This window comes from Sporisorium graminicola, chromosome SGRAM_21, assembly GCF_005498985.1.
Source record: "Sporisorium graminicola strain CBS 10092 chromosome SGRAM_21, whole genome shotgun sequence".
NCBI lineage: Eukaryota > Fungi > Basidiomycota > Ustilaginomycetes > Ustilaginales > Ustilaginaceae > Sporisorium > Sporisorium graminicola.
In genome coordinates, this window is record NC_043730.1 from 422,796 (window position 1) to 443,770 (window position 20,975).

General features: G+C 57.2%; 6 protein-coding genes across 6 annotated transcripts; 4 read left to right on the top strand and 2 right to left on the bottom strand.

The window, feature by feature from the left end:
• Positions 1 to 1,750: 1,750 nt before the first annotated feature.
• On the top strand, positions 1,751 to 5,068 carry EX895_003611 (uncharacterized protein; the record flags this gene model as incomplete). The annotated part of the gene is made up of 1 exon (XM_029884209.1): positions 1,751 to 5,068. The coding sequence occupies one exon, from the start codon at positions 1,751 to 1,753 to the stop codon at positions 5,066 to 5,068; it is 3,318 nt and encodes a 1,105-aa protein (XP_029739582.1).
• A 1,720-nt stretch (positions 5,069 to 6,788) lies between these two features.
• EX895_003612 (uncharacterized protein) lies at positions 6,789 to 10,223 on the top strand (the record flags this gene model as incomplete). Its single annotated transcript, XM_029884210.1, has 2 exons — positions 6,789 to 8,179; positions 8,255 to 10,223. 2 exons carry the CDS (start codon positions 6,789 to 6,791, stop codon positions 10,221 to 10,223), a joined length of 3,360 nt encoding a protein of 1,119 aa, XP_029739583.1.
• Positions 10,224 to 10,375: 152 nt separating this feature from the next.
• EX895_003613 (uncharacterized protein) lies at positions 10,376 to 11,872 on the bottom strand (the record flags this gene model as incomplete). The annotated part of the gene is made up of 1 exon (XM_029884211.1): positions 10,376 to 11,872. The coding sequence occupies one exon, from the start codon at positions 11,870 to 11,872 to the stop codon at positions 10,376 to 10,378; it is 1,497 nt and encodes a 498-aa protein (XP_029739584.1).
• Positions 11,873 to 16,059: 4,187 nt separating this feature from the next.
• Positions 16,060 to 17,907, top strand: EX895_003614 (uncharacterized protein; the record flags this gene model as incomplete). The annotated part of the gene is made up of 1 exon (XM_029884212.1): positions 16,060 to 17,907. One exon carries the CDS (start codon positions 16,060 to 16,062, stop codon positions 17,905 to 17,907), a length of 1,848 nt encoding a protein of 615 aa, XP_029739585.1.
• Positions 17,908 to 18,104: 197 nt separating this feature from the next.
• EX895_003615 (uncharacterized protein) lies at positions 18,105 to 19,757 on the bottom strand (the record flags this gene model as incomplete). Its single annotated transcript, XM_029884213.1, has 2 exons — positions 18,105 to 18,650; positions 18,915 to 19,757. 2 exons carry the CDS (start codon positions 19,755 to 19,757, stop codon positions 18,105 to 18,107), a joined length of 1,389 nt encoding a protein of 462 aa, XP_029739586.1.
• A 612-nt stretch (positions 19,758 to 20,369) lies between these two features.
• Positions 20,370 to 20,795, top strand: EX895_003616 (uncharacterized protein; the record flags this gene model as incomplete). Its single annotated transcript, XM_029884214.1, has 1 exon — positions 20,370 to 20,795. The coding sequence occupies one exon, from the start codon at positions 20,370 to 20,372 to the stop codon at positions 20,793 to 20,795; it is 426 nt and encodes a 141-aa protein (XP_029739587.1).
• Positions 20,796 to 20,975: the final 180 nt, after the last annotated feature.

A 20,975-nucleotide genomic window follows, 5' to 3' on the forward strand; every position in this document is an offset into this window, starting at 1 on the left:
ATGCCAAAGGCAAAGGCGCCAAAGAAGATGGATCCGACGCTGAAACCGGGTCGAAGCAGATGGTGAAAGAAAGAAACGGGGGCGAGATGTCAGTAAGAAAGTCGTTGCGAAGGAAGTGGAGGTTGAGCTGCCACATGTGCAGTTCGCCAAGCAGGGCCAGGCTGCTGCAAGACCACGATTGGTGCTGCCATATTCCTATCACCCGAGTGTCGTCTGAAGGAGTCGCGCTGCGAAGCGCAAGCTGCACTGTGGTAGATCTGGCAGCGGCTACATCGAGGTTGTCGCTGCCGAGTCGAAAACTCACTAAACCGAGTTACGCTTGAAGACAGTGTTGTAGACGGTTTTGGCCAGCGACATGGTGAAAGAACGAAAGTGTTGACTAGGTGACGATGCAAGTGGTGGAGAGAAGCCAACGATATTAACGAAATGACAGTGACAACGACGACGACCACGAACAACTGAGATAGGCGAGCATTTCTTCTAGAGCCACGCAGCAGCCGCACAGCACAACACGGCAGCGTGGATTTGAAATCAAGCGTTTCCTCTGACTTGTGTGCCCTTGCGCTCGGTAGAAAAATCCCAAAGTCGGGTTCAGGCGGAGGCCTCGAAAACCTCGGAGCCGATCTCAATTTTGGAAACGAAGCTCTGTTGTCTGTCTTTGATCTCACACTTATGCTCTATGAAATTGTATCGCACGACTCGCACTCCTCTTACCTGACGACTTTTTTTTTTCATGCAGGGTTCTAACTGACTGCCAAGAAGGAAAAATTCAAGCCTTCGAGAGGTCGAGCGAGCCCCTGACTCTCGCTTCTCGTTTCCATTTTGCCCCTCGAGCCGGCAGAGAAACGAAGAAAAGAGGGGCTTAATGCATGTAACGCGCGTGAGCTGGGGAAACCTACGCGTTGAACTCCCGCTGTCCTACGGCCGCTGCATGAGACCAACACTTCGACAGCAGTTCAAGACACCGCCGAGAGATGAAAACCAGGCATGATGGGGTTGATGATGATGTCGTTGATCGCAAAAGTCAGTCATTCAGCCTGCCATCCTGCCTGACACCGTGTGCTTGGTTCGTCATCCATGGTCGGCATTCACAATCCGCGTGCTCAGCGCGATTGCCTCTGCTCTGAAGCACGCGTGTCGAGACCCCTGTCTCGTCCAAGAGCCCTTGCCGTCAAGGCACGCCACCATACCACGAGTCTGACTGCATCTTATCAACATCGCTTCAGGCTGTGCCGAGACACCACGGGACAGGCCGATAGTGGAGGGAACCTCGTTCGACACCGAGTGTGAGATACTTTCGGGCGGGACCCCTGAGAAGTAGGAGAAAGACAACATAGGGAGAATCTCGGATGCTCCGTCCCAAGACGGTTGCAGAGAAAGTGGGCGACCAGAAGAGTGCGGCAATTCCGCTGCAGCTTTGATTGTGTTTCGAGCAGCTGCACGAGGTGCATGTAATCCGTCCTATGCTTGCTCCTCACGATTCAATTTCACACCATCACATCCTGCTCCTAGTCATCCTCCTCCGTTGTTCCCGGCCAACTACATCGTAATCATTCTTCAGTTACCTCATCACACACGTCTTCGGCTCTCCTCTATCGAGCCCCCCAACGGCTGTCAGCACAGCACTCCGAACAAGCAAGGTCACAATCACACCCTGTGCTGTTAAACTCGAAGCGTCGCACGGCTGAACATCCACCTCAGATCTTTGACCACACACTACCGGACCGCTTACACACAGCATCTTGACAGGATGAAAAAGGTGCAGCGCTTCATCGGCGTCGGCGACTCCAAGCCTGCCTCAGTGCCCTTGAGCACCAGCCCAGGCAACTCCTTCCTCAGCGCTGGCCTCCTCTCGAGCCCGTATGCGTCCACTCCCACCACTCCTGGAGCAGCTGCTGCTGCTGCTGCTGGCGGTGCTTCTGTCAGCTACGATGTCACTGCCAGCCGCCTCTTGCCACCCACACAGTCCATGCCGGATCAGCGACCACAGATCTCGCCTCAATCTTCTCAGGTCTTTGCGACACCGCAACCCACCAATGCCTCCGCTCAACAGCAATACTTTGACCTTCCCATCAGCGCCGTATCGCCAAGCCCACGCTCCGTCTCACCCCTGGCCATGCCCTCGCTCAGTCACTCTGCCTCCTCTTCAGCGCTCAACCCCACGTCCTCTGCCGCGGACGTCCAGCTCGTCGAGCGTTCCGACCTCCACAAGTCCTTGAAAGCGCTCGAGTCTCTGCTCGTCAATCTCGACGAGTATCGCGATCTTTCGGCTCGCCTGGCCAAAGTCGAAAAGAAGCTCGCGAAGAGCACATCAGAACTTGAGCGCACCAAAGTTGTCCTCGAGACACCCTCCCAAACTTTGCAGCTCACCTCGACCATGTTTGAAGGCCTCGCTGACGTCTCGTCACGACACGCCAAGCACGTACAACGCGAGTACGAGGCGGTCAACGATGCATGCGCCAAGTACTTTAAAAAGGTGGCCAAGGAAGAGCGCGCGCATGACGAACTCGTTCAGACGCTTGATGCAAAGATCAAAAAGGCCAACGCTGCTCACGAGAAGAACGTCAAGAAAGCCACCGCGAACAAGGCTCTCGAGTCCCACGACAAGTACATCGCCACCGTCCAGGCGCTCACCAACGACATTAGCCGCGCCAAGAACGCTCATGCACTTTCGATGGCTGCCAAGAGTCACGCTTCGTCGCTGCTTGTCGCCAGCACCGTCGGAGGTTTGGCCGATGTCGAGTTCAAAAGTCGATGCGAGTCGGTACGCCGAGTTGGGCCGCACGTCGGCCGTCTCAACCAGCTCCTGTGCTTCACATCGTCCGAGTTCATGCCTGCTCTCCAGGCTGCCGAGTTCAAGGAGGTCGAACACGGCCAAGCCGAGTACTTGGCCGGTCTTGCAGCGCAGGTGGAGGCTTCGGTGGCAGCTCAGGCTCAAATCAATGCCAAGGTCAATGAAGACACACAGACAATCTTGCGAGCACAGGAGATGGGTTGGCGTCCGCCTTCACCCTTGGCTCCTCCCACTTCCGCCAGTGTCGCGAACCTCGGCCGCAGCACCAGCATCAATAGCAACGCCAGTAGAGCGACCGACGCTGTTGCAGCGCCTCGATCCACCTCTTTGCAGCTGAAGCCGGAACGTGACAGCGCTCGATCGCGTTCCAACTCGTCATCCAACGTCACGGCCTCTCCATCTTCTTCCGCTCCCATCCAAAGCGATGCCGCGTCGGTGCACAGCATTGCCACCGACCAGACCCCGCGTGCCGCGACGAATGGCACTGCTACCGAGGCACAGCCATCATCGACACAGTCGGGTACAATGCTGAGCGCACCTATGCCGGGTGCCAGCCTCATCCGTGCAGCGTCAGCCTCCACGATCAAGTCTATGGCTGCACAGCCTCAGAGCTGGGACCGTGGCTTGGCCTCGTCAAGCTCTTCGGCGGTCGGCGGCCGTACGAGTAGCGCAACACTCGCCCACGACCGTGATCGCACTGACTCTTCCGTGCAAGAGGGCAGCATCGTCGACAAGCTGGTCGTGCCACGCGAGGACTCGGATGCTGCTCCTCCCAGCTTGAGTGCCACCAACAGCGCGCAGGGCTCGGAGGACGGCAATCGCATTCCACGCACACCTGACGAAAGCGAGCCAATGCCGTTGATGCAGTCCGGTCACAAAGCTTCCTTCCAGCAGCTGCAGAAAGAGAGAGACACGTTCGCCTATGGCAATGCCGAACACACGGATCGTTCTCGATTGGTCTCGTCACCCAAATTGCGGCCTGCTGAGCGCGCCCTCGAGCAATACCGAGAACTAACAACCAGGCCCGAAACATCGCCCACCGCTTCCAGATTTGATCGCGACAGCATTGCCTCGAGCCAGCTAACTGACAGTGCAGCAGATGACGCCAATGCCCGCAAGATCAGTCTCTGGGAACGCGAACGCGAGCGAATGAGGCAGATCGAGAGGGAAGAGGGGTTAGCAGCCGCGCGCGCTCCCGTCTCTGCCACCTACTCCCGCCCTCCCTCCGTTGTCTATTCTAGCAACACCTCTTCGTCGGCGTACAACGACAATGGCGGCTGGTCGCGTTCCAAGATCAGTGACGGAGACGTCCACGACAGAGGTGCAGGCTCGCAGTTAGGTCTCGGCTATCCGCGTCCGTCAGGCGCTGACGCACACGACCTGGATCGGTATGCTCCGGCGGTGGGGTCGACACGTCTGTCTGCTACTGGCGTCGCACGCTCGCTGAGCACCGACACGACCGCTTCGGAACGCAGCTTTGTCGCACGCATGAAGGCTCGCTACCAAGCCGAAAAGGATCTGGAGCGGGAACATCGCGAGCTCAACGTGCTGGAAAAGGAACGCGCGGCACGAAGGGCCACGATGGACCCCACCTTGTCGCTTCCCTCGATGAGCGGTGTGCGCAGTCGCGTGCCAGAGATCGCATCGCGCTACCAGTCGGTAGGCGCTGGGACGTATCCGCAAGAGGTGAGCTCGGGTCGGCGATACCATGACAGCTTGCCGGCGAACGCTCCCCCAGGCGGCAGTGGCGGCGTTGGCTCGCGAAACAGTGCCAAGGCGTCTGCGCTATCAGCAGCTGCGGGCAATGGAAGCGTCGAAGAGTTTGGCGGAATCATCAGAGACAGTCGAAGCATGGCCTCGGGTAGGCGGTCGATGGAGCCACCTCATTCGGATGTCTGTGGGTGCCACCAGTGCTCGGCACGTCACTACGGTAGCGGTACGACGAGGATGGACAACTCAAGTCGTGAGCAGGACCTCTCTGCCAACGCACGCAGCAACCCACGCGAGTTCAATGTTCGCCACACATCTATGCCGGTTCTGCCGCGTCAGAGCCAGCAGGCATATGCAAAGCACCAGCAGCCACAGCATCAGCAAGTGTCATACGCCAGTTCGTCTCCTCGTGCGGCGCCCCGTGATGCATATTCATACCGTGATCAGCAACATCTGGGCGCACTAGGAGGTCGAGATGCGCCACCGCCGCGTCGAAGCTACGATGAGGTAGACAGTGGATCGAGACGGGTCGCGTTTGTTCAGGAGCCTCAGCGTATGCGTTAGGAGCAGCAGATCAGCAACGTGATCTTGACGGAACAGTTGCGTTAACGCGTAGTGTCCGCCTCTATAGCCCTTTCTTTGCTATCTGAATTGCCATATTCCCAATGCATGACGATACCGGTGCTGTACCTTGGCTTAGTGCGCGGCTGGGCGTGGTGGTGAGGTGAGGTGAGCGTGCCGAAGAGGGGGATCACTATGCAAATTCCGCAGAAAAGCATGAATTGCCCTGAAGACGCTTTGTGTAGGGGTCGGCTTCAGTGCAGACAATCAGGTACTTGTAGAGCAAGACAATTCATGTCCCCGGAATGGCCCCGCTGGTCTGGCTACAGGGGATTCAGCCTCGTCGCAACACCCACAACTAGGTGCTTTGTCTGGAGACTAAGGCATTGCTTGCTTCCCAAACGGAAAAGACTTGGTGCCAGCAAATATAGGTTTGGTCAAGAGAGACGCTACTTGCAACGGCTTGTACGTGGAGAGCTGAGTCGTCTCGCACTCGCCGCCACCTCGATCCAAAATGATTGCTATAGCAAACTCAGTTCTGTCGTACCGGCGGGCGCGGGAAATTCAAAGCTTCTTGAGTCCAAACGCTTTGAGACCAGCCGGGCGAGGTGTGGAACCTCTATGTGAGCATCGTTGTTGAGCCTTTGCTGTGACTGTCGTCGCTCACCTTGAACCTTCGACGCCTGCACAACTTGACGTAACAGAGAAGAGTGTGGGGAAAGGGGTCGCCGGTCAGGCGAAACGCCGGCGTGCAGCTGTCATGTGGCGCGGCGACCAGCCCGCACGTCCATCTAGGCGCGGGAAAAGCTCGGCAGCGTGGTCGGCAATTTCACCTGGTTACCCCACTTTGAATGGCGATCCATCGAGATAGAAACACCTCGGTGCTTCGGGAAGGCAGCAAAGTGGCAGTGCCTCGATGCTGGTTACCCCCCCCCCCCCCTGGCCATCTCTGGAAAGTGGGGGACGTTGTTCTCTCGGCGAATTCTTCGGTCGGCGTTGTCGTCCACCGTCTACGAAAAAAACCTTCTGGCAGCGTCTCTTCCCTGCCGTCGTGCGGGTTCCTTGGTTCGGCCTGCTTCATCACAGGCCTGGAACAGAGCTGCTAACGATGGTTGACAGGTGATGCCAGACTCGTCTGCCAAGACGGCAAAGTGGGGGTGCGTGTTGGTGAACAGGGAGGGTTCTTGAGATTACGTTAACCGAGAGCAAAAGTTGACCGAGCCAGAGCTTGCTCTTCGGGTACCCTTCGCTTGGCTTGCACAACCTTGCTTTTGTAAAGTGCGGCATTCGGGTTAACAGCATCGTCTTCGGACCGCTCCCTCCGCTTGGTGCGTGAGGGGAACCAGGTTTGCCGGTCATCAAGTCATGCGTCGACGTGCATTTCGCACACCAAGTCAGGCTAAATGTGCCCAAGGTTTCCTCAGCGAAGGATCGACAGCTGTCGGAGGGATTCTTCGAAGGTTGTCTTGCCCGAGAAGTCGCCGGTCTGAGGTGGCATGTCCAGCGAGCGTCGGATGCCGCCCGGTGCATGGTCTTACCCTACCCCGCACCCCGCACCCCGGATCGTGGAGAACAGGCGGTTAGGTGAGACAGGATATAACATCACAGCCCCCGCTGCTTCCAACTCCTGGTGGAGAGTCAACAGCACCAACATCCACAGCCCTGTCAACAAAGTCGACCTCAAGTTGCTCTGGATCTGCACAAGGTCCTCAACTGCTTCGCAATGCGGTCGTTATCCCTGTGGACCATACTGGTGCTCGGCTTGACCTCCTGCTTCGTCGCTCAAGCAAACAGAGGTAATAACAACAACAAACGAGACTGTCTCTCCACTTCTGATTCACATGGCTACCTAATCGCCAAAGCAGGCGAGACGACCGAGATCCTCACCTCTCGCGACGACTCGTCAGTGGTCCACCATGCCGCCTCGAGCTTTGCCTCGGACCTAATGCACATGGTCCCATCCTGCAACGTTGTCGTTCGCAACGTCACGTCCGCCTCGATCCGGCAGCAGCAAGCGGACGCCAAAGAACGCGTGATCGTGGTGGGCAGTGTGGATTCGTCCAGCCTGTTGCGCGAGCTCGTGTCGGTGGATGCGGCCGTGGCGAAAGAAGCCGAGCGCGTCAAGGGCCAGTGGGAGAGCTGGTCGTCCCTCGCGTCCGGGTCTGCGCTGGTGGTGATGGGGGCGGATAAGAGGGGGGCTGCGTATGGGCTGTACACGCTGAGCGAAGAGCTGGGGGTTAGTCCGTGGAAGTGGTTTGCCGACGTACAGCCCACCGAGTCGCACTCTGCCGTGTACTACAGCCCTGCTTCCTCCGGAGATACCTCGTTTGGTTCGAACGCTTGCTCTCACGGTCCGCCACTGGTCAAGTACCGCGGCATCTTTCTGAACGACGAAGCGCCCGCCTTGACCAATTGGGCGCGTACGCACTTCAAGGGCCCCTTCCCACCGCACTCGGCACCGCAGTCGTTCAACGATGCCATGTACACTCATGTGTTCGAACTGCTGCTGCGTCTCAAAGCCAACTTGATCTGGCCGGCCATGTGGTCCGACTCGTTTGCAGTTGCCGGTCTGCCCGACCTGCCCGGCAGTGGCATGAACGGCACTGACGCAGCAGGCCCCAACCAGCGTCTCGCCCATCGAATGGGCATCGTCTACGGTACATCACACCAAGAACCCATGGCGCGCAACACACCAGAGTGGAACACCTGGTACCACGGCCCCTGGGACTACACCAAGAACCAGGAAAACATCACGACCTACTGGAAGTACGGCGTCGAACGCGCACAGGGCCTCGACACCATGTATACCATGAGCATGCGCGGCAACGGCGACAAGGCGCTCGAGGGAGCCAACATCGAGCTGCTCGAGACCATCATGGCCAAGCAGAAGAGCTTGCTGCCGCATGACGATGCATCCAACTCGAGCAAGGTGACCGTGCCCATGATGATGTGTCTGTACACAGAGGTGCAGGCGTACTACAATGAAGGGCTACAGGTTCCCGATGACATCACGCTGTTGTGGACCGATGATAACTTTGGATTTATCCGGAGGATCCCAACGGAGCAGGAGAAGAAGAGCAGGTCCGGCGGTGCTGGTCTTTACTATCATGCAGAGTAAGTTTGCCCTCCCTACGTCGATTATCAGCTTCCACACAACTTGCTGATCTTTGGTCTTCTTGCCTTGCACAGCTACGTCGGCCCGCCTCGCTCGTACAAGTGGCTCAACACGGTCAACCTGATCAACGCGTGGGAACAGCTGAATGTCGCCTTTCTCAACGAGCAAACCGAGATCTTTATCCTCAACGTCGGCGACCTCAAACCCGTCGAGGTGCCCATCCACTTCACGCTCAACATGGCTTACGACAATACGGCGCTGCGTCACGCCGCCAATGTCTCGACCTGGCTCGACACCTGGGCCGCAAAGACATTCGGCACGGGAGCTGGCGACGAGCATCTCAAGGCCGCCGAGGTGGTGCGCGGCTACTCGTGGTTGAACTCGCGCATCAAGCCGGAGCTGTTGAACGCGACGACGTGGAGTGTTGTGCAGCATGCCGAGGCGGAGGCGGTGCTGTCGCGGTGGGCTGAGCTGGTTCGGGTGGTGGAGGACGAGTTGATGCCGTACTTTAGAGGGAAGCAGAATTGGGATGCGTTTTACCAGCTGGTTGCGTATCCGACGCTGGCGAGTGCCAATCTGAACAAGATGTACGTCGCCGTCGGTCGCAACAACTTGGCAGGCACGCAGGCCAAGAACTCCGGTAACTACTGGGCTCGCCTCGCACGCTCGCTCTTCCAACACGATCAGGAACTCACCGCCTCCTACCACGCACTGGGCAATGGCAAGTGGCAGCACATGATGTCGCAGCCGCACATGGGCAGCCAGTACTGGCAGCAGCCCATGCGCAACATGCTCCCACCTCTGTCCTACGTTCACGTCGAGGACGAGGCCTGGCCCAATACCGCTCTTGGCAGCAACATCCGTGTCAGTGTGGACGGGAGCATGGGTGCTTGGCCGGGCGACAACCAGTACAACTGTGCCGACGGCTACAACTGCCCGGACCCGAGTTTGGTGCCGCTGAGCAGGTACGACGGTAACCAGCACAGGAGGGTGTGGGTCAGCGCGGGCGATTCGAATGCGTTTGCCTTCAGCGCAACTACCAACGTCTCGTGGCTTCACGTCTCGCATCGTCTGACCACTCTGGGATCGAGTTCTGCTTCCAACAGCAGCAGCAGCAGCAGCAGCTTTCAAAACATGGAAAGAGCGACGATGCTCGACGTGACGGGGAAGGAAGGAGCAAGGCGGTTCGAACGACGCAGTGATGGCGGATTCAATGCGGGAGGCAACTTTGACGATGAGGTCGAGGTCTCGGTGCAGGTCGACTGGACGCAATTCGATGCGGTGAGCTGCATAGATGCTGGCAGGAAGATGCACGCGGGCATGGTGTACATCAACACGACGAGCGTGGCTGCCGAGCAGTACGTGGGCATGTCTGCGCCGACCAATGTCACCGTGTCGCTCACCGTCGACCCGTGTACGCTGTCGTCTTCGTCTTCGATTCCCAAGGGTACGTTTGTCGCGTCATCAGCCGACGGCGCCGTCTCGATGCTCGCCGAACATGCCATCGTCGAACCAGCTCGCAACACCACCTCGACCCACACCTACCTCGAGCCCCTGCCCGGCTATGGCCTGCTCGGCTCAGCTGTCACCGTGCTCCCACCCACAGCCGACTCGATCCCCACCGGCGACGGCCCCTCCCTCGCCTTTGACTTCCTCGCACCCTCGAATTGCAACGCATCGTCGTTCAACGTGACCCTGTGGCTCAGCCCGATCCTCAACTACCGTGACAAACGCCCACTCCGCTACGCTCTCGAGCTCGACAGCGACCCAGCTTCGCGTGTCGAAGTTAAACCAGTCCCGGAAAACATCACGCCCGGAACCAACTCGGCAGATTGGGGCAACGTCGTCAGCGCCAACATCCGCAAAGTCACCACGACGGTGCAGACCAATCACACCGCCGCGGCTGGTCAGAAGCGTACACTGAGATGGTGGCCCCTGGAGCCCGGACTGGTGCTGGAAAAGGTCGTCGTGGAGCCGCAGGGCAAGATGAGTGCGCTGACCAGCTTGGGGATGCCCGAGAGCGGACGGGTGGGCATGGTGTGAGTGCAGACGCGCGCAACTTTCAATCCAGGCATGTTTTCTATTCAAGGCAGGCTGCATTCGTGTGCGTGTGTTTGTGTGTTCCGAAACGGAATGTCCTGTATCTGTACTATATTACGAGAGCAGAATGTATGTGGTGTACAGTATGTGCTCTTCTAGTGAGAAGACCAACCCGGATCATCGGTCTTGAACTTGTTCAAAAACGTGGCCTGAGTGTATCCATCGGCAGCGTTGTACTGGGTCGTATAGAGCAACATGTGATCGCTTCCGTGGACCATAAAGTTCCTCGCGTTGGTGGTTTCTTTGTTCTCCTGGTTAAACAGGCGGATGAGCTCCTTGGAGAAATCGTCAAACGACACGCCCTGGTTCACTGGGATGATCGTATCGTTGGACCAGCTCATACTCGCGAATCTCGAGCCGGTATTAGCCTGGGCAAGACCGACAATGTACGAGTCAAAGTTGCTGTCGTCGCAGTTGGGGCAGCGCGACTTGTTGGGGACCTGGATGTTCTGGCTCGGGTGTACGAGGAGCGACAGCGGTGTTTCTCCGCTATCCGCCAGCAGGTCGACACGGACGCCAAACGCATCCTGTGTGTTCTGGTACTGCAAGATACTGGCAAACGCGCCCGCGCTGCTGCCGCTGCTCCAGACGCGTTTGATCCCCGGCAGCATCTGCTTGAGCTTGGCCATATCCAGCTTTGCGTTGTTCCAGCCCTTGTGCGAGGTCGTCGTGCTGGCCCCGCTGTACTTCACCACATTGTCCCCCGCATGGAAGTCGCCCGTGCAGTACGGGATCCAGGCATAGTTGGCCGTCTGCCACGGGTTGTACTGGTTGTCGCGCGCAAAGGGGAACCACCACTTGAGCGTATCCGGCTGGTTCTGCGACCAGAACGTCGCGTTGTTGAACCCGTTGGCCATGTTGTACGCCCGCCTCTGGACGTAGCAGGTCTGGTAGTCGTAGCACGATCCGCCCCCCTGGTAGCCAATCACAAGCTCGGTCGAGCCAGAGTGCAGGTTGACGGCCATACCGGTCTGACTCCCGTCGGCACACGTGGTGCCGGGCACATCGACCCACACCCACTGGTCGTATGCGGCCGAATACGAGGCTTTCCCTGAGGTCGAAGAGGGAGAGGCTGAGCTAGACGCCTTGGTCGACGTGGTGGACTTGCTGGTGGTCGAAGCTCGCACCTGACCAGCATTCCTAGTGAACGCATAGCTCGACTTGACCGTGCCAGGACCGTTCCACAACCCGGTCGTGTACTGGGTAGCGCTCTTGGGCGCCGTGGCACTGTACAGGGCGCAGATGACGTTGCCCTCGGCGAAGTTGACAAACTTGATCAGGTGGGCCATAGCGCAGGAAGCCGTCTTCTCGCACCTGGCAACGCACGAGTTGACGTGGTTCTGCGTGGTGCGGGTGGCATCTTTGGAAATGGTCGACCGGGTGAGGTAGGACTTGATGCCCTGGGTATCGAGGGCAAGACGGTAGCCATCCACCGCCCAGCTGTAGGTGTAGGCCGAGGGTGCTGTAAGTCCAGAGACGTAGCGGGGCTGGATGAGCGGTGCCTGGTCGTCGAGGAATGGAGCGCTTTGCACGCCGGTGGCAGCAAGCACGACTGCTGCCGCCGCACAAGCAGCGAGGGCCAAGGTCTTCATCGATATGGTGGATGGGAAGCAGATCCAGGTGAGACTAGGGACCAGATGCGAAAGAAGTGTCTACAGAGAGGGAGGTGAAAAAGAAGGGATCCGAGCGGGGATTGAGGTCCAGACGAAAAAGTCCGCTCGTTTATATGGTCAAGTACCCGGCGAATGATTTGGTCTAGGTATAGCAATCCATGAGAGATGGGGTGCGGCAAGTTAACGGCATGGGGATCAGCAGCGGGAACTCAAGGCCGAACGATAACGAGGAGGAGGAGGAGGAGCGTATGAACTAAGTTCCTAGACCTGCGGAGTTGCAAAACTGACAGTGGTCGGAGTCTGCCCGCGCCTAGTTCGATGCTGTTGCTGCTGCTGCTGCTGCTGCTGCTGCTGCTGTTGTTGAGGGTGATGATGTTCCTGACCGGTCGGTGCTAATGCTGCTAGAGCATAGGCGATGCCCTGCAGCAGCACAAGGGAGCAACGGCGACAACAGCCACCAACGCAAAGGTAAACACCGGAACATGGTACGAGCTAGAAGCAGGGCTGTCTCAGCTCGGGGACGAGCCACTAGTGGATGATCATGCGGCGGGTAGCAGCTGAACAAGGAAGGTCAGCTAGCCGCAGAGAGAAGAGAGCGGCCGAAAATGGCATCTCGAATCGGCATCATGTGCACGTTGGAAGCATCGACCCGAGCAGCGGAGCTGGAATTCAAGGTGGATTAGGGACAAGAAGCTTCTCTGTGTTAATTGAGCCCCAGGTCTGTTTGTGCAACGCCCAGCCATCGGAGAGTCAAGAAGCAGCTGAGAAAGGGCAAGGTGGGAGGGTGGGAAAACACAAGAACGGGAAAGACGGCATGAACCGAGAGCGAAAACATGGCAAGAAGCATAAGAAAAAAGGTCGCCGAGGCAGACCCGAGCTGCATCAACTGGCTTTTCCTGCGAACTCGAGCGAGATTCTACACTGCAACAACACAAGACTTTTTGCAACCAACGCGCGCTCTCAGTTTCTTTCTGTCTGTCTTTGTTTCTAGGTCCATGGACCGTTGCAGGGGAACAAGGATGGATGATCACGGCGAATGCGGCTCTGTGGTTGCGTTTCAAGCGCCACCTCAGTCATTCCTGTCTCGCGAGCTAAAAAAGTTGGTCTCAGACTAGTGTGCTTGGGGAAAAAGTGAGACCTGGTCTGCGTGGGCATGACCGAATTTGGGCAGTAAATTCTTGTTGTTGCTCAACGAGGTCGGAGGTGGTGGTGCTTTTGCTTACTGCACACGCACACCATCTGATGACGGTCCCGAGTTGCACTGAACCAGGCAGCGTTGCCCGTGTTGCTGTGTTCGAGTATTCGAACTTGTCATGGTTGACGAGGATGGGGTTAGTGAAACGATGCAGGTCACAGGTGTTGCTTGCTGCCTTGTTCCCCTTTTGAGTCTCAAATAGGCAAGCAAGCAAGCAAGCGCTTTGGACTGTGTGCTGCGTGGGTCTCGATCCTGCATGAAACGCTTGGGTGTAGAGAGACAGGTACGAGACACTGCGCGGCCGTTGTCCTGGATCGAGAAGAGCGAGAACAGCTTGGCTTGGTTGGCAGTCTTTGACACGCGCTCGGTTGAGTCGGAAATCGAATTTCTTTGTCCGAGCCAAAATGGCACACACTCTTGGCCGAGGTTGTTTTGAATTTGCTTGCTCGTCAACCGCCTCTCCGCCACGACGATACAGTATGTGCGCACGCAAGTTCCTGGTGGTCACAAACCCAAGACAGCAGGCACTAACCGAGCGTCGTCCATCATGCGATTGGTCGATCGATCGGTCGATCGGTTGTCCTGCAGAAAGCAAGCTCTCTCGATGTGCATCCATCATCCAAGCCACCCGGAGGCTTGAAGCATGTCATTTGATCCGATCCGGTTAGACCCTAAGGACGACTTTTCAAAATGAAGCAAAGGAACAATACCGCTTCCACGGCAAAGGGAAACGGATGATTGATTGTCTTTGGCTGTCGAATAGCAAGACTTCGGTCGCAACGGCGATTGCTGTCAGTCACCACCACCGCCGTATCGCCTCTCGAGAAATCAAGCTGAGCTAGGGCATCCTTGGCATCGTTGGGATCTGATTTTTTAGCCTCTTTTCATGGCCCTTTTTTTGGGTCCAATTTCTGAAACCATTTGATTGTACAGTACGGGAAATTATAAATATTTCGATCTCAGAAGACTCAAGGCTCACGATCGAGCCGAGTCGATGCAGGCCAAATCGGACGATGAGAGCACCGAGAATCAGCCTGCCACAAACAACGTCGGTCTAACAATTTGATTCCATTGCCCGGCTCATCCATGCTGCTCCTCTCTTGTTCATGCGCACACCTTCCCATCTTGTCATGCCGAGATATCGACCGGCATCATTATCGCTGCATGAGCAAGATAGCCGGACCGACAAGACCGATGGCGAGTGTTGGATGCACTCGGAAGACTCGTGTCCGTAGAAAGCGTGACTTTGGCCGCGTGCTATTATTAAATAGATTAGACGACGATGACGAGCAGCTAGCTTCATTATCGAGCAAGACCCCTCCCCCCCGCTTTGCATGAACGCTTTCTCTGCACTGCTTCTGTCGATTCTTCCACTCCGCACCGCCGGCCCCATGCTCTTTCTTTCCATCCCACTTTGGCGAAGCTCATTCCCCTGTGCTCTCGGGCCCCTCTCATGCGCGCGATTCATTCGCAAGTGGCCCGCATCCAAGCTCAAGAACCAGAAGAAGCTTCCATGGGCAACCCACACGGTATCATGTGAATGAGTGGCTCGACTCCTTTCAAATGGGGTCAGCCGATGACCGAGGTGCAAAATTTGAACCCAAACTTGACCCTTAGCTACAGAAGCAGAGACAGCTGCGATCTGGCCTAAGCGAGTCGCGCTAAAACAATCCGACGCAGCGGCAGACGATGCTCCGTGTCAGAGCAGGTCGAACGGCATCGAACGAGAAAAAGAGTACGTCAGTGTGCCGACTTGGTCGATCTGCTTTCATGCCCTCCAATCATCGCCCGCGCTGCTACCCCACAACCCTGTGTCTCCTGGTGCACAAGACGATAGGCGTGCATGGGCCAATGCCACGGCATGCAAACCCGGCGCTGTCCGTATCTCTTCCAATGCACCCACTTGCCGAGATTACTAGATCGGCCAATTGATGCCGTGCAACGTTCGCAGTTCTACCTGCACAGATAGGGCACGCGACCAGAAGAATATCTGCAGGGAGAGAATAAGACATTCGCTACCCAAAGAGATGCAAGCAACTCTTGAGCAAGGTTCACCGCGCAGAGAGAAACAAAGAGAAAGAGAGCTAGACCAAGCTTTGCATCGCTTAGTCGTCTTTGTTCAGACCGCACCGCGGCCAAAAGAGCAGCGCGAGATTGTCTTGAATCCCCAAATCTTTTCTGTCTTCCGCCTAAGCTTTTTGCGCATACACACACACTCACGGAAAAGCCCCTGATAAGCGAGCTGCATTAGTCTCTTTTTGCATCATGGAAGACCCTGAGCCGCTCCTTGCCTCTTCCTCCTCTGAGGGAAGCTACTGTATCTGTCAAACGGCCCAGTTGCAAGTGAATCAGGACTGACTCTTCTGCAGCAGGCTTTTGATTCGGCAACACAAACAGACAACCATCGCGCAATCGCCTGGCAACCCCTCGTGAGCTTGAACCACAAGACACCTTCGGCTCGTCGTCTTCCGGTTTGCTCTCGATCGTGTCTTCTGCAGCACACAGCCGCACCTCCAACCGGCCGCACCTCCGACGGCAGCATTCGGCTAGACGCTTGCCGTTGCGGTTCAGAGCTTCGCTAAGAGCGATCGAGATGGCGACAGATCGCTTCGACTGCCGTTCTGACAGCCTTGCTCGCCCCTCTTTCTTGCTGCTAATGCGTCGTCCTGCTCGTCATTTGTACGGTCTGTGCGGCTTCTCCAGCGCTGCTGCTGCTGCTGCTGCTGCTGCTGCTGAGTGTATGCGTATCACCTCGCAGTGTGGTCGGTATATCCAATCGGCACAGATATATAAGCTTGACCGCACATCTACGGCCAAATAAACCGACGTATCTCATCCATTGGACTCGCCTCTCCTGCACCCTGCTTCACCTCCACCTCTCCTGCCCCTCCCTCACATAGCGGAAGCCTTTGTGCACCTCTGAGCGCCTTGTTCTGCTCCCCCCTCTTAGCTACCACCACCACCACCCAGGATGAAGTTGGTCACGATCAAGGCACTGGTTGCCTTTACGTCGCTCGCCTTGATGGCGGATGCGGCGGCAGTTCGTCGCAGCAAGCTCGTTGTCAAAGAATCGGTCAACGTGCCTGCTGATTGGGTTCGCCGCTCCGATGCTGCTGATCACCAACCTGTTGCGCTCAGGTTTGCGCTCAGGCAGTCGGACGTCTCTTCGCTCGAAAAGAGGCTCCTCCAGACCTCGGACCCAGACCACGAACTGTATGGTCGTCACCTCTCCGCCGATGAAGTCTCCCAGTACCTCCAACCGCAGAAGCGCACCATCGACGAGGTGGAGCTGTGGCTGCGCGAGTCGGGCATCCACATTGACGAGAGCCTCGCCGCTCGTTCTCCGTCCAAGGACACGTTCACCGTCCATGTGCCCGCGTGGCAGGCGAGGGAGCTGCTCAACGCCGACCTGGGCGTGTACGAGCACAAGCGCAGCGGCGCCCTCGCAATCAGGGCGGCAGAGTACAGCGTTCCCGAGCATGTTTCGGAGCACCTCGACTACGTCGGTCCCCTCACTCTGTTCACCGCTCCTCGTGCTCACGGCAGCAACATTGCCGGCGCCCAAATCTTGACCGAGAAGCTCGACGAGGCCACGCTGTTCGCTTCCCAGAAGCTGAGCGATGTCGCCGTCGACGGGACTCCCGCCGCTTGCAACTCGCGCGCCGTCACGTCGCTCTGCCTGCGTACGTTCTACAAGACGGTCGACTACGTTCCGCAAGCGGCCAACAAGTTCAAGATCGGTATCTCGGGTTTCTTGGAGCAGTACGCCAGCTTTAGCGACTTTACCGGCTTCCTGACGCAGCAACGCCCCGAGGCTGCTGCGGCGGGATACAATTTCACCGTGGAGAGCATCGCCGGTGGTCAGAACACGCAGAGCGACCCGGGAGCCGAGGCCAACCTGGACGTTCAGACGGTGGGTGGTATCTCGTATCCGATCCCGTTCACGTACTACACGACCAAAGGATCGCCGCCCTTCCAGCCGGACGTGAACACCAAGACCAACACCAACGAGCCGTACGAGCTGCAGTACAACTACCTGCTGTCCTTGTCGGATGACGATCTGCCCAAGGTGCTGTCGACATCGTACGGCGATGACGAGCAGACGGTGCCGCGTGCGTATGCGGAGCGCGTGTGCAACTACATCATGGCTTTGGGCGCGCGCGGTGTTTCGACGCTCTACTCTTCCGGCGACAATGGTGTGGGTGCCAAGGGCACGTGTGTGTCCAACGGCGCGTTCAGTGCCAACGGTACGAGCACCTTCTTGCCTGCCTTCCCCGCGTCGTGCCCGTATGCGACGACGGTGGGCGGCACGCAGAACTTTTCGCCCGAGATCGCGGTCAACGGCGACCTGCCCGGCTTCTACTCGGGCGGTGGATTCAGCTACCTCTTCCCGCAGCCTGAGTATCAGAAGGCCGTGGTGAGCAAGTACGTCGACTCGCTCGGCGACAAGTACAAGGGCCTCTACAACACGTCGGGCCGTGCGTACCCGGATATCTCGGCGCAGGCCTCGCGCTACGTGATCGACATCAACGGCCAAGACCAGCTCATCTATGGAACGTCCGCCTCGTGCCCCGCCGTCTCGTCCATCATTGGTCTGCTCAACGACTACAGGATCTCCAAGGGCCAGTCGTCGCTCGGATTCTTGAACCCCTTGATCTACTCCAAGTGGCTCGGAACCCCCGCGCTCAACGACATCACCCAGGGTAGCAGCGTCGGCTGCAACACCTCGGGCTTCCCTGCCGAGGTCGGTTGGGACGCCGTCACGGGTGCCGGTACTCCTAACTTTTTGGAGCTCCAGAAGAGGTTGCCTTCCTCGTAAGCGGCGGGTCGGGTATGAAATAATAACAACTAGTTTTGAATGGGAAAAGTGTGGCGTGTGTGTGTGAAGAGGCGGTCAAGAGTGGGCGAGTGCGTGCTCAAGTGGATGTTCTGGTGCAAATCACTTCCCAGACGTACGTTCAAAAGGGGGGAATACTGATGGTATTGAGACAAAGATCTAAGTGTGATGGATGGCCTTCAACCGTGCTTCCAATAGCAAATGTCACCGTCCTGCACCTTGTACTCTCGGCCGACCTGCTTGTACTTGCCCGCAGCCTTGACGCCGTTCTCGCTGCCGTGCTCCTTGATGTCGTCGATGCTAAAGACCTCGCCGCAGACAAACTTCTTCTGGAAGTCGGTGTGGATGATCCCTGCGGCCTCGGGAGCCTTCAACCCTTTCCTGAACGTCCATGCTCGCACCTCGTCAGGACCAGCAGTAAAGTATCGAACGAGATCAAGGCCGTCGTAACCTGCCTTTGTGATCTTGCCGAGCGCACCGGTGATGTTGTCGCCCAAGGTGGCGAGCTCGGCGGCCTCGGCTTCGGGGGAACCAAGTTGGAGCAGGCGCTCCTCGAGCGCGACACTGAAGGGAATGAGCAGATCGCCCGGGTTGTTCTCGTCGATCCAGGCCTTGATCTTGGGGAGCCACTTGTTCTTCTTGCGGACGTAGTCGCGTTCCGAGAGGTTGACCAGGTAGATGACGGGCTTGGCGGTGAGCAGTTGGAGGTTGTTGATGACTTCGACCTGCGAGACGGGTAATCAAGTGGAGAACAAGCGTCAGTTGAGTGTTTGTCTCGATCGCAGCGAAAAGATCACTGCTGCTGCTGCTGCTTCTGCATTTCGAAGAATCAGTTGGTTTACTAATTATCTCATTTTGGCTGATAGACCATCGACGAGCTGGGTTAAAGAATTATCGAGTGTCTCAAGTTGCGCACTCTTTATCATCATTTGGAGGGCGGCGGAAAGCAGCAGCAGCAGCTGTAGCAGTGGTGGTCGGGGGATACATACCTCGTTGTTGTTCCAGTCGCCCTTGCGGACGTCCTTGTTGTCCTCTTGGACGTGCTTGAGGATCTTCTCGATGATGGCGACCTCTTCTTTTCGCTTCTTGTCCTCGAGACTGACGTTACCGGCACTCCTGGCGTTCTTCTTCGAGTTGTCAAGCGCCTTTTCGATCCAGTCAATGTCCTTCAACCTCAACTCGGTCGAGATGATCTCCATATCACGGATGGGGTTGACGTCGCCCTCGACGTGGATGACCTCTGCATCGTCAAACGCACGAACGACCTGGAAAATTCCGTCTACGCTGCGGACGTTGCTCAAGAAAGCGTTACCGAGACCAGCACCGGTGGAAGCACCGGCGGTGAGACCGGCAATATCGATGCAGGTGAGAAAGGCGGGCACCTCGGACTTGGGGTTGTACTGGGAGACCAACCAGGTGAATCTGTCATCGGGCACCGGCACACGGGCCTCTTCTGGCTCGATGGTTGCGTATGGGAAGTTGGCGGCTTTACCCAAATCGCACTTGGCCACGACGTTGAAGAGCGAGGATTTGCCAACATTAGGCAAACCGACAATGCCCATCTTGAGGTTATTCGAGGGACGACCCAGACGGATCTTTTCGACGACAGCCTGCTTCTTGGGAGGCATCTTGTTGACTCTATGTGATTTGGCTGTGGTGGGGAGAGTGGTGGAAAAGGGGCGGAGCGCTGCCTGTTGAGATCGAGCTTGAACTTGCGTTGGTGCTTGTCGACCGAACGATGCGAGGGTGCGTGTAGAGGCGAGAACTGTGATGCGTGTGTTGTTGAAAGCGAGCGGAGTGGCAGTGGTGGCGGCCAGACGCAAAAGAGCCATGTAATGGACGTGCACGGGAGGCGAGCGTGATATATGGCAGCGATGTGGTGAGAAGCAAAGGCTGTGGGCAAGCAAGTTTTTTCTCTTCTTCGCTTCTCCGCTTCTTCTCTTTCTTTCTGTTTCTGATCGAGTCTTTTTCGCCCTTCTTTTCGTCCGAGTATTCGTACAGCATAAGATGTGAGATCGAGATATCCTCCCACAAGGCGGCATTTGAACAGAAAATCGGCGATCTTCTTGCAGTTGCTCTCGGGCTGTGTGAATTTGGTGGACGTCGAAATCCGACTCTGCTCTCGTGCCCCTCGTCTCGCAGGCTCAGGGGAGAAATGCATGGCAACAGACGCGATTGCAGCTTGGATTTCAAATTTCTCAACGGCGGCATCGGCACAGCTGAGCTCAACTTGGACAGACACCACACACACAAACACGCATAAAGTTGAGTTTCAGAGTGTATTATTTCCAGTCGACCAGTGCCTCTGTTTGCTGGCTAACTTGACTGGATCGACTGCAACAAACTCGACCAAAGGGTTTCTTGGCACCATCAACCCTTTCCTCGCGATCATCATCATCATCCTCTTCTTCCTCGTCCTGCTCAACTTCATACCGCAGTTCAACATGCGATCATCTTCATTCGTTCTCGCGCTCGTAGCGCTCATCCTCTCGCTCGTCACCCTGGCATCAGCAAACCAGCTCGCTCCGGCTGCACCTTCACCCATTCCTCTCGAAAAGCGTCAGGCCGCCGCTGGTGGTGGTGCCGGCGTCGCTTCTTCCTACACTGGCGTCCAGACCATTTCCGGCTACACCCCACCGCCGTCATCCGTCATCCCTGTTCCCTCGGTCTCGCGAGGAACCATTTTGACCACCATCCCCGGTTACGCCAACAGCTCTGGCGCCGGTGCCGCGCTCAACCAGGGTTCGGGCATGGGTTCCTCCAGCGGTGCTCTCTCGTTGCTTTCCAACTCTCACCTCATCTCTGGCACTGCCGCCTCCGCCACTTTCATGTGTGTCGCCGTCGTTGCGGCGGCCGCTGTTCTCCTCTAATCGAAACGTCGAACGTTTTGCGAGCCCAGGCTGCTCGGCAAGTGGTGCAATCGAAGCGACCGTTCGTCTAGCGAGGTAAGGGTACAGCTGTACACTCCGCAAAATCACGCTCAATTCGCCTCTACCAACGTACGCCCGCATTTCAACGTCTCGAGCCTCGTAGCATTCACTTGCCGGATT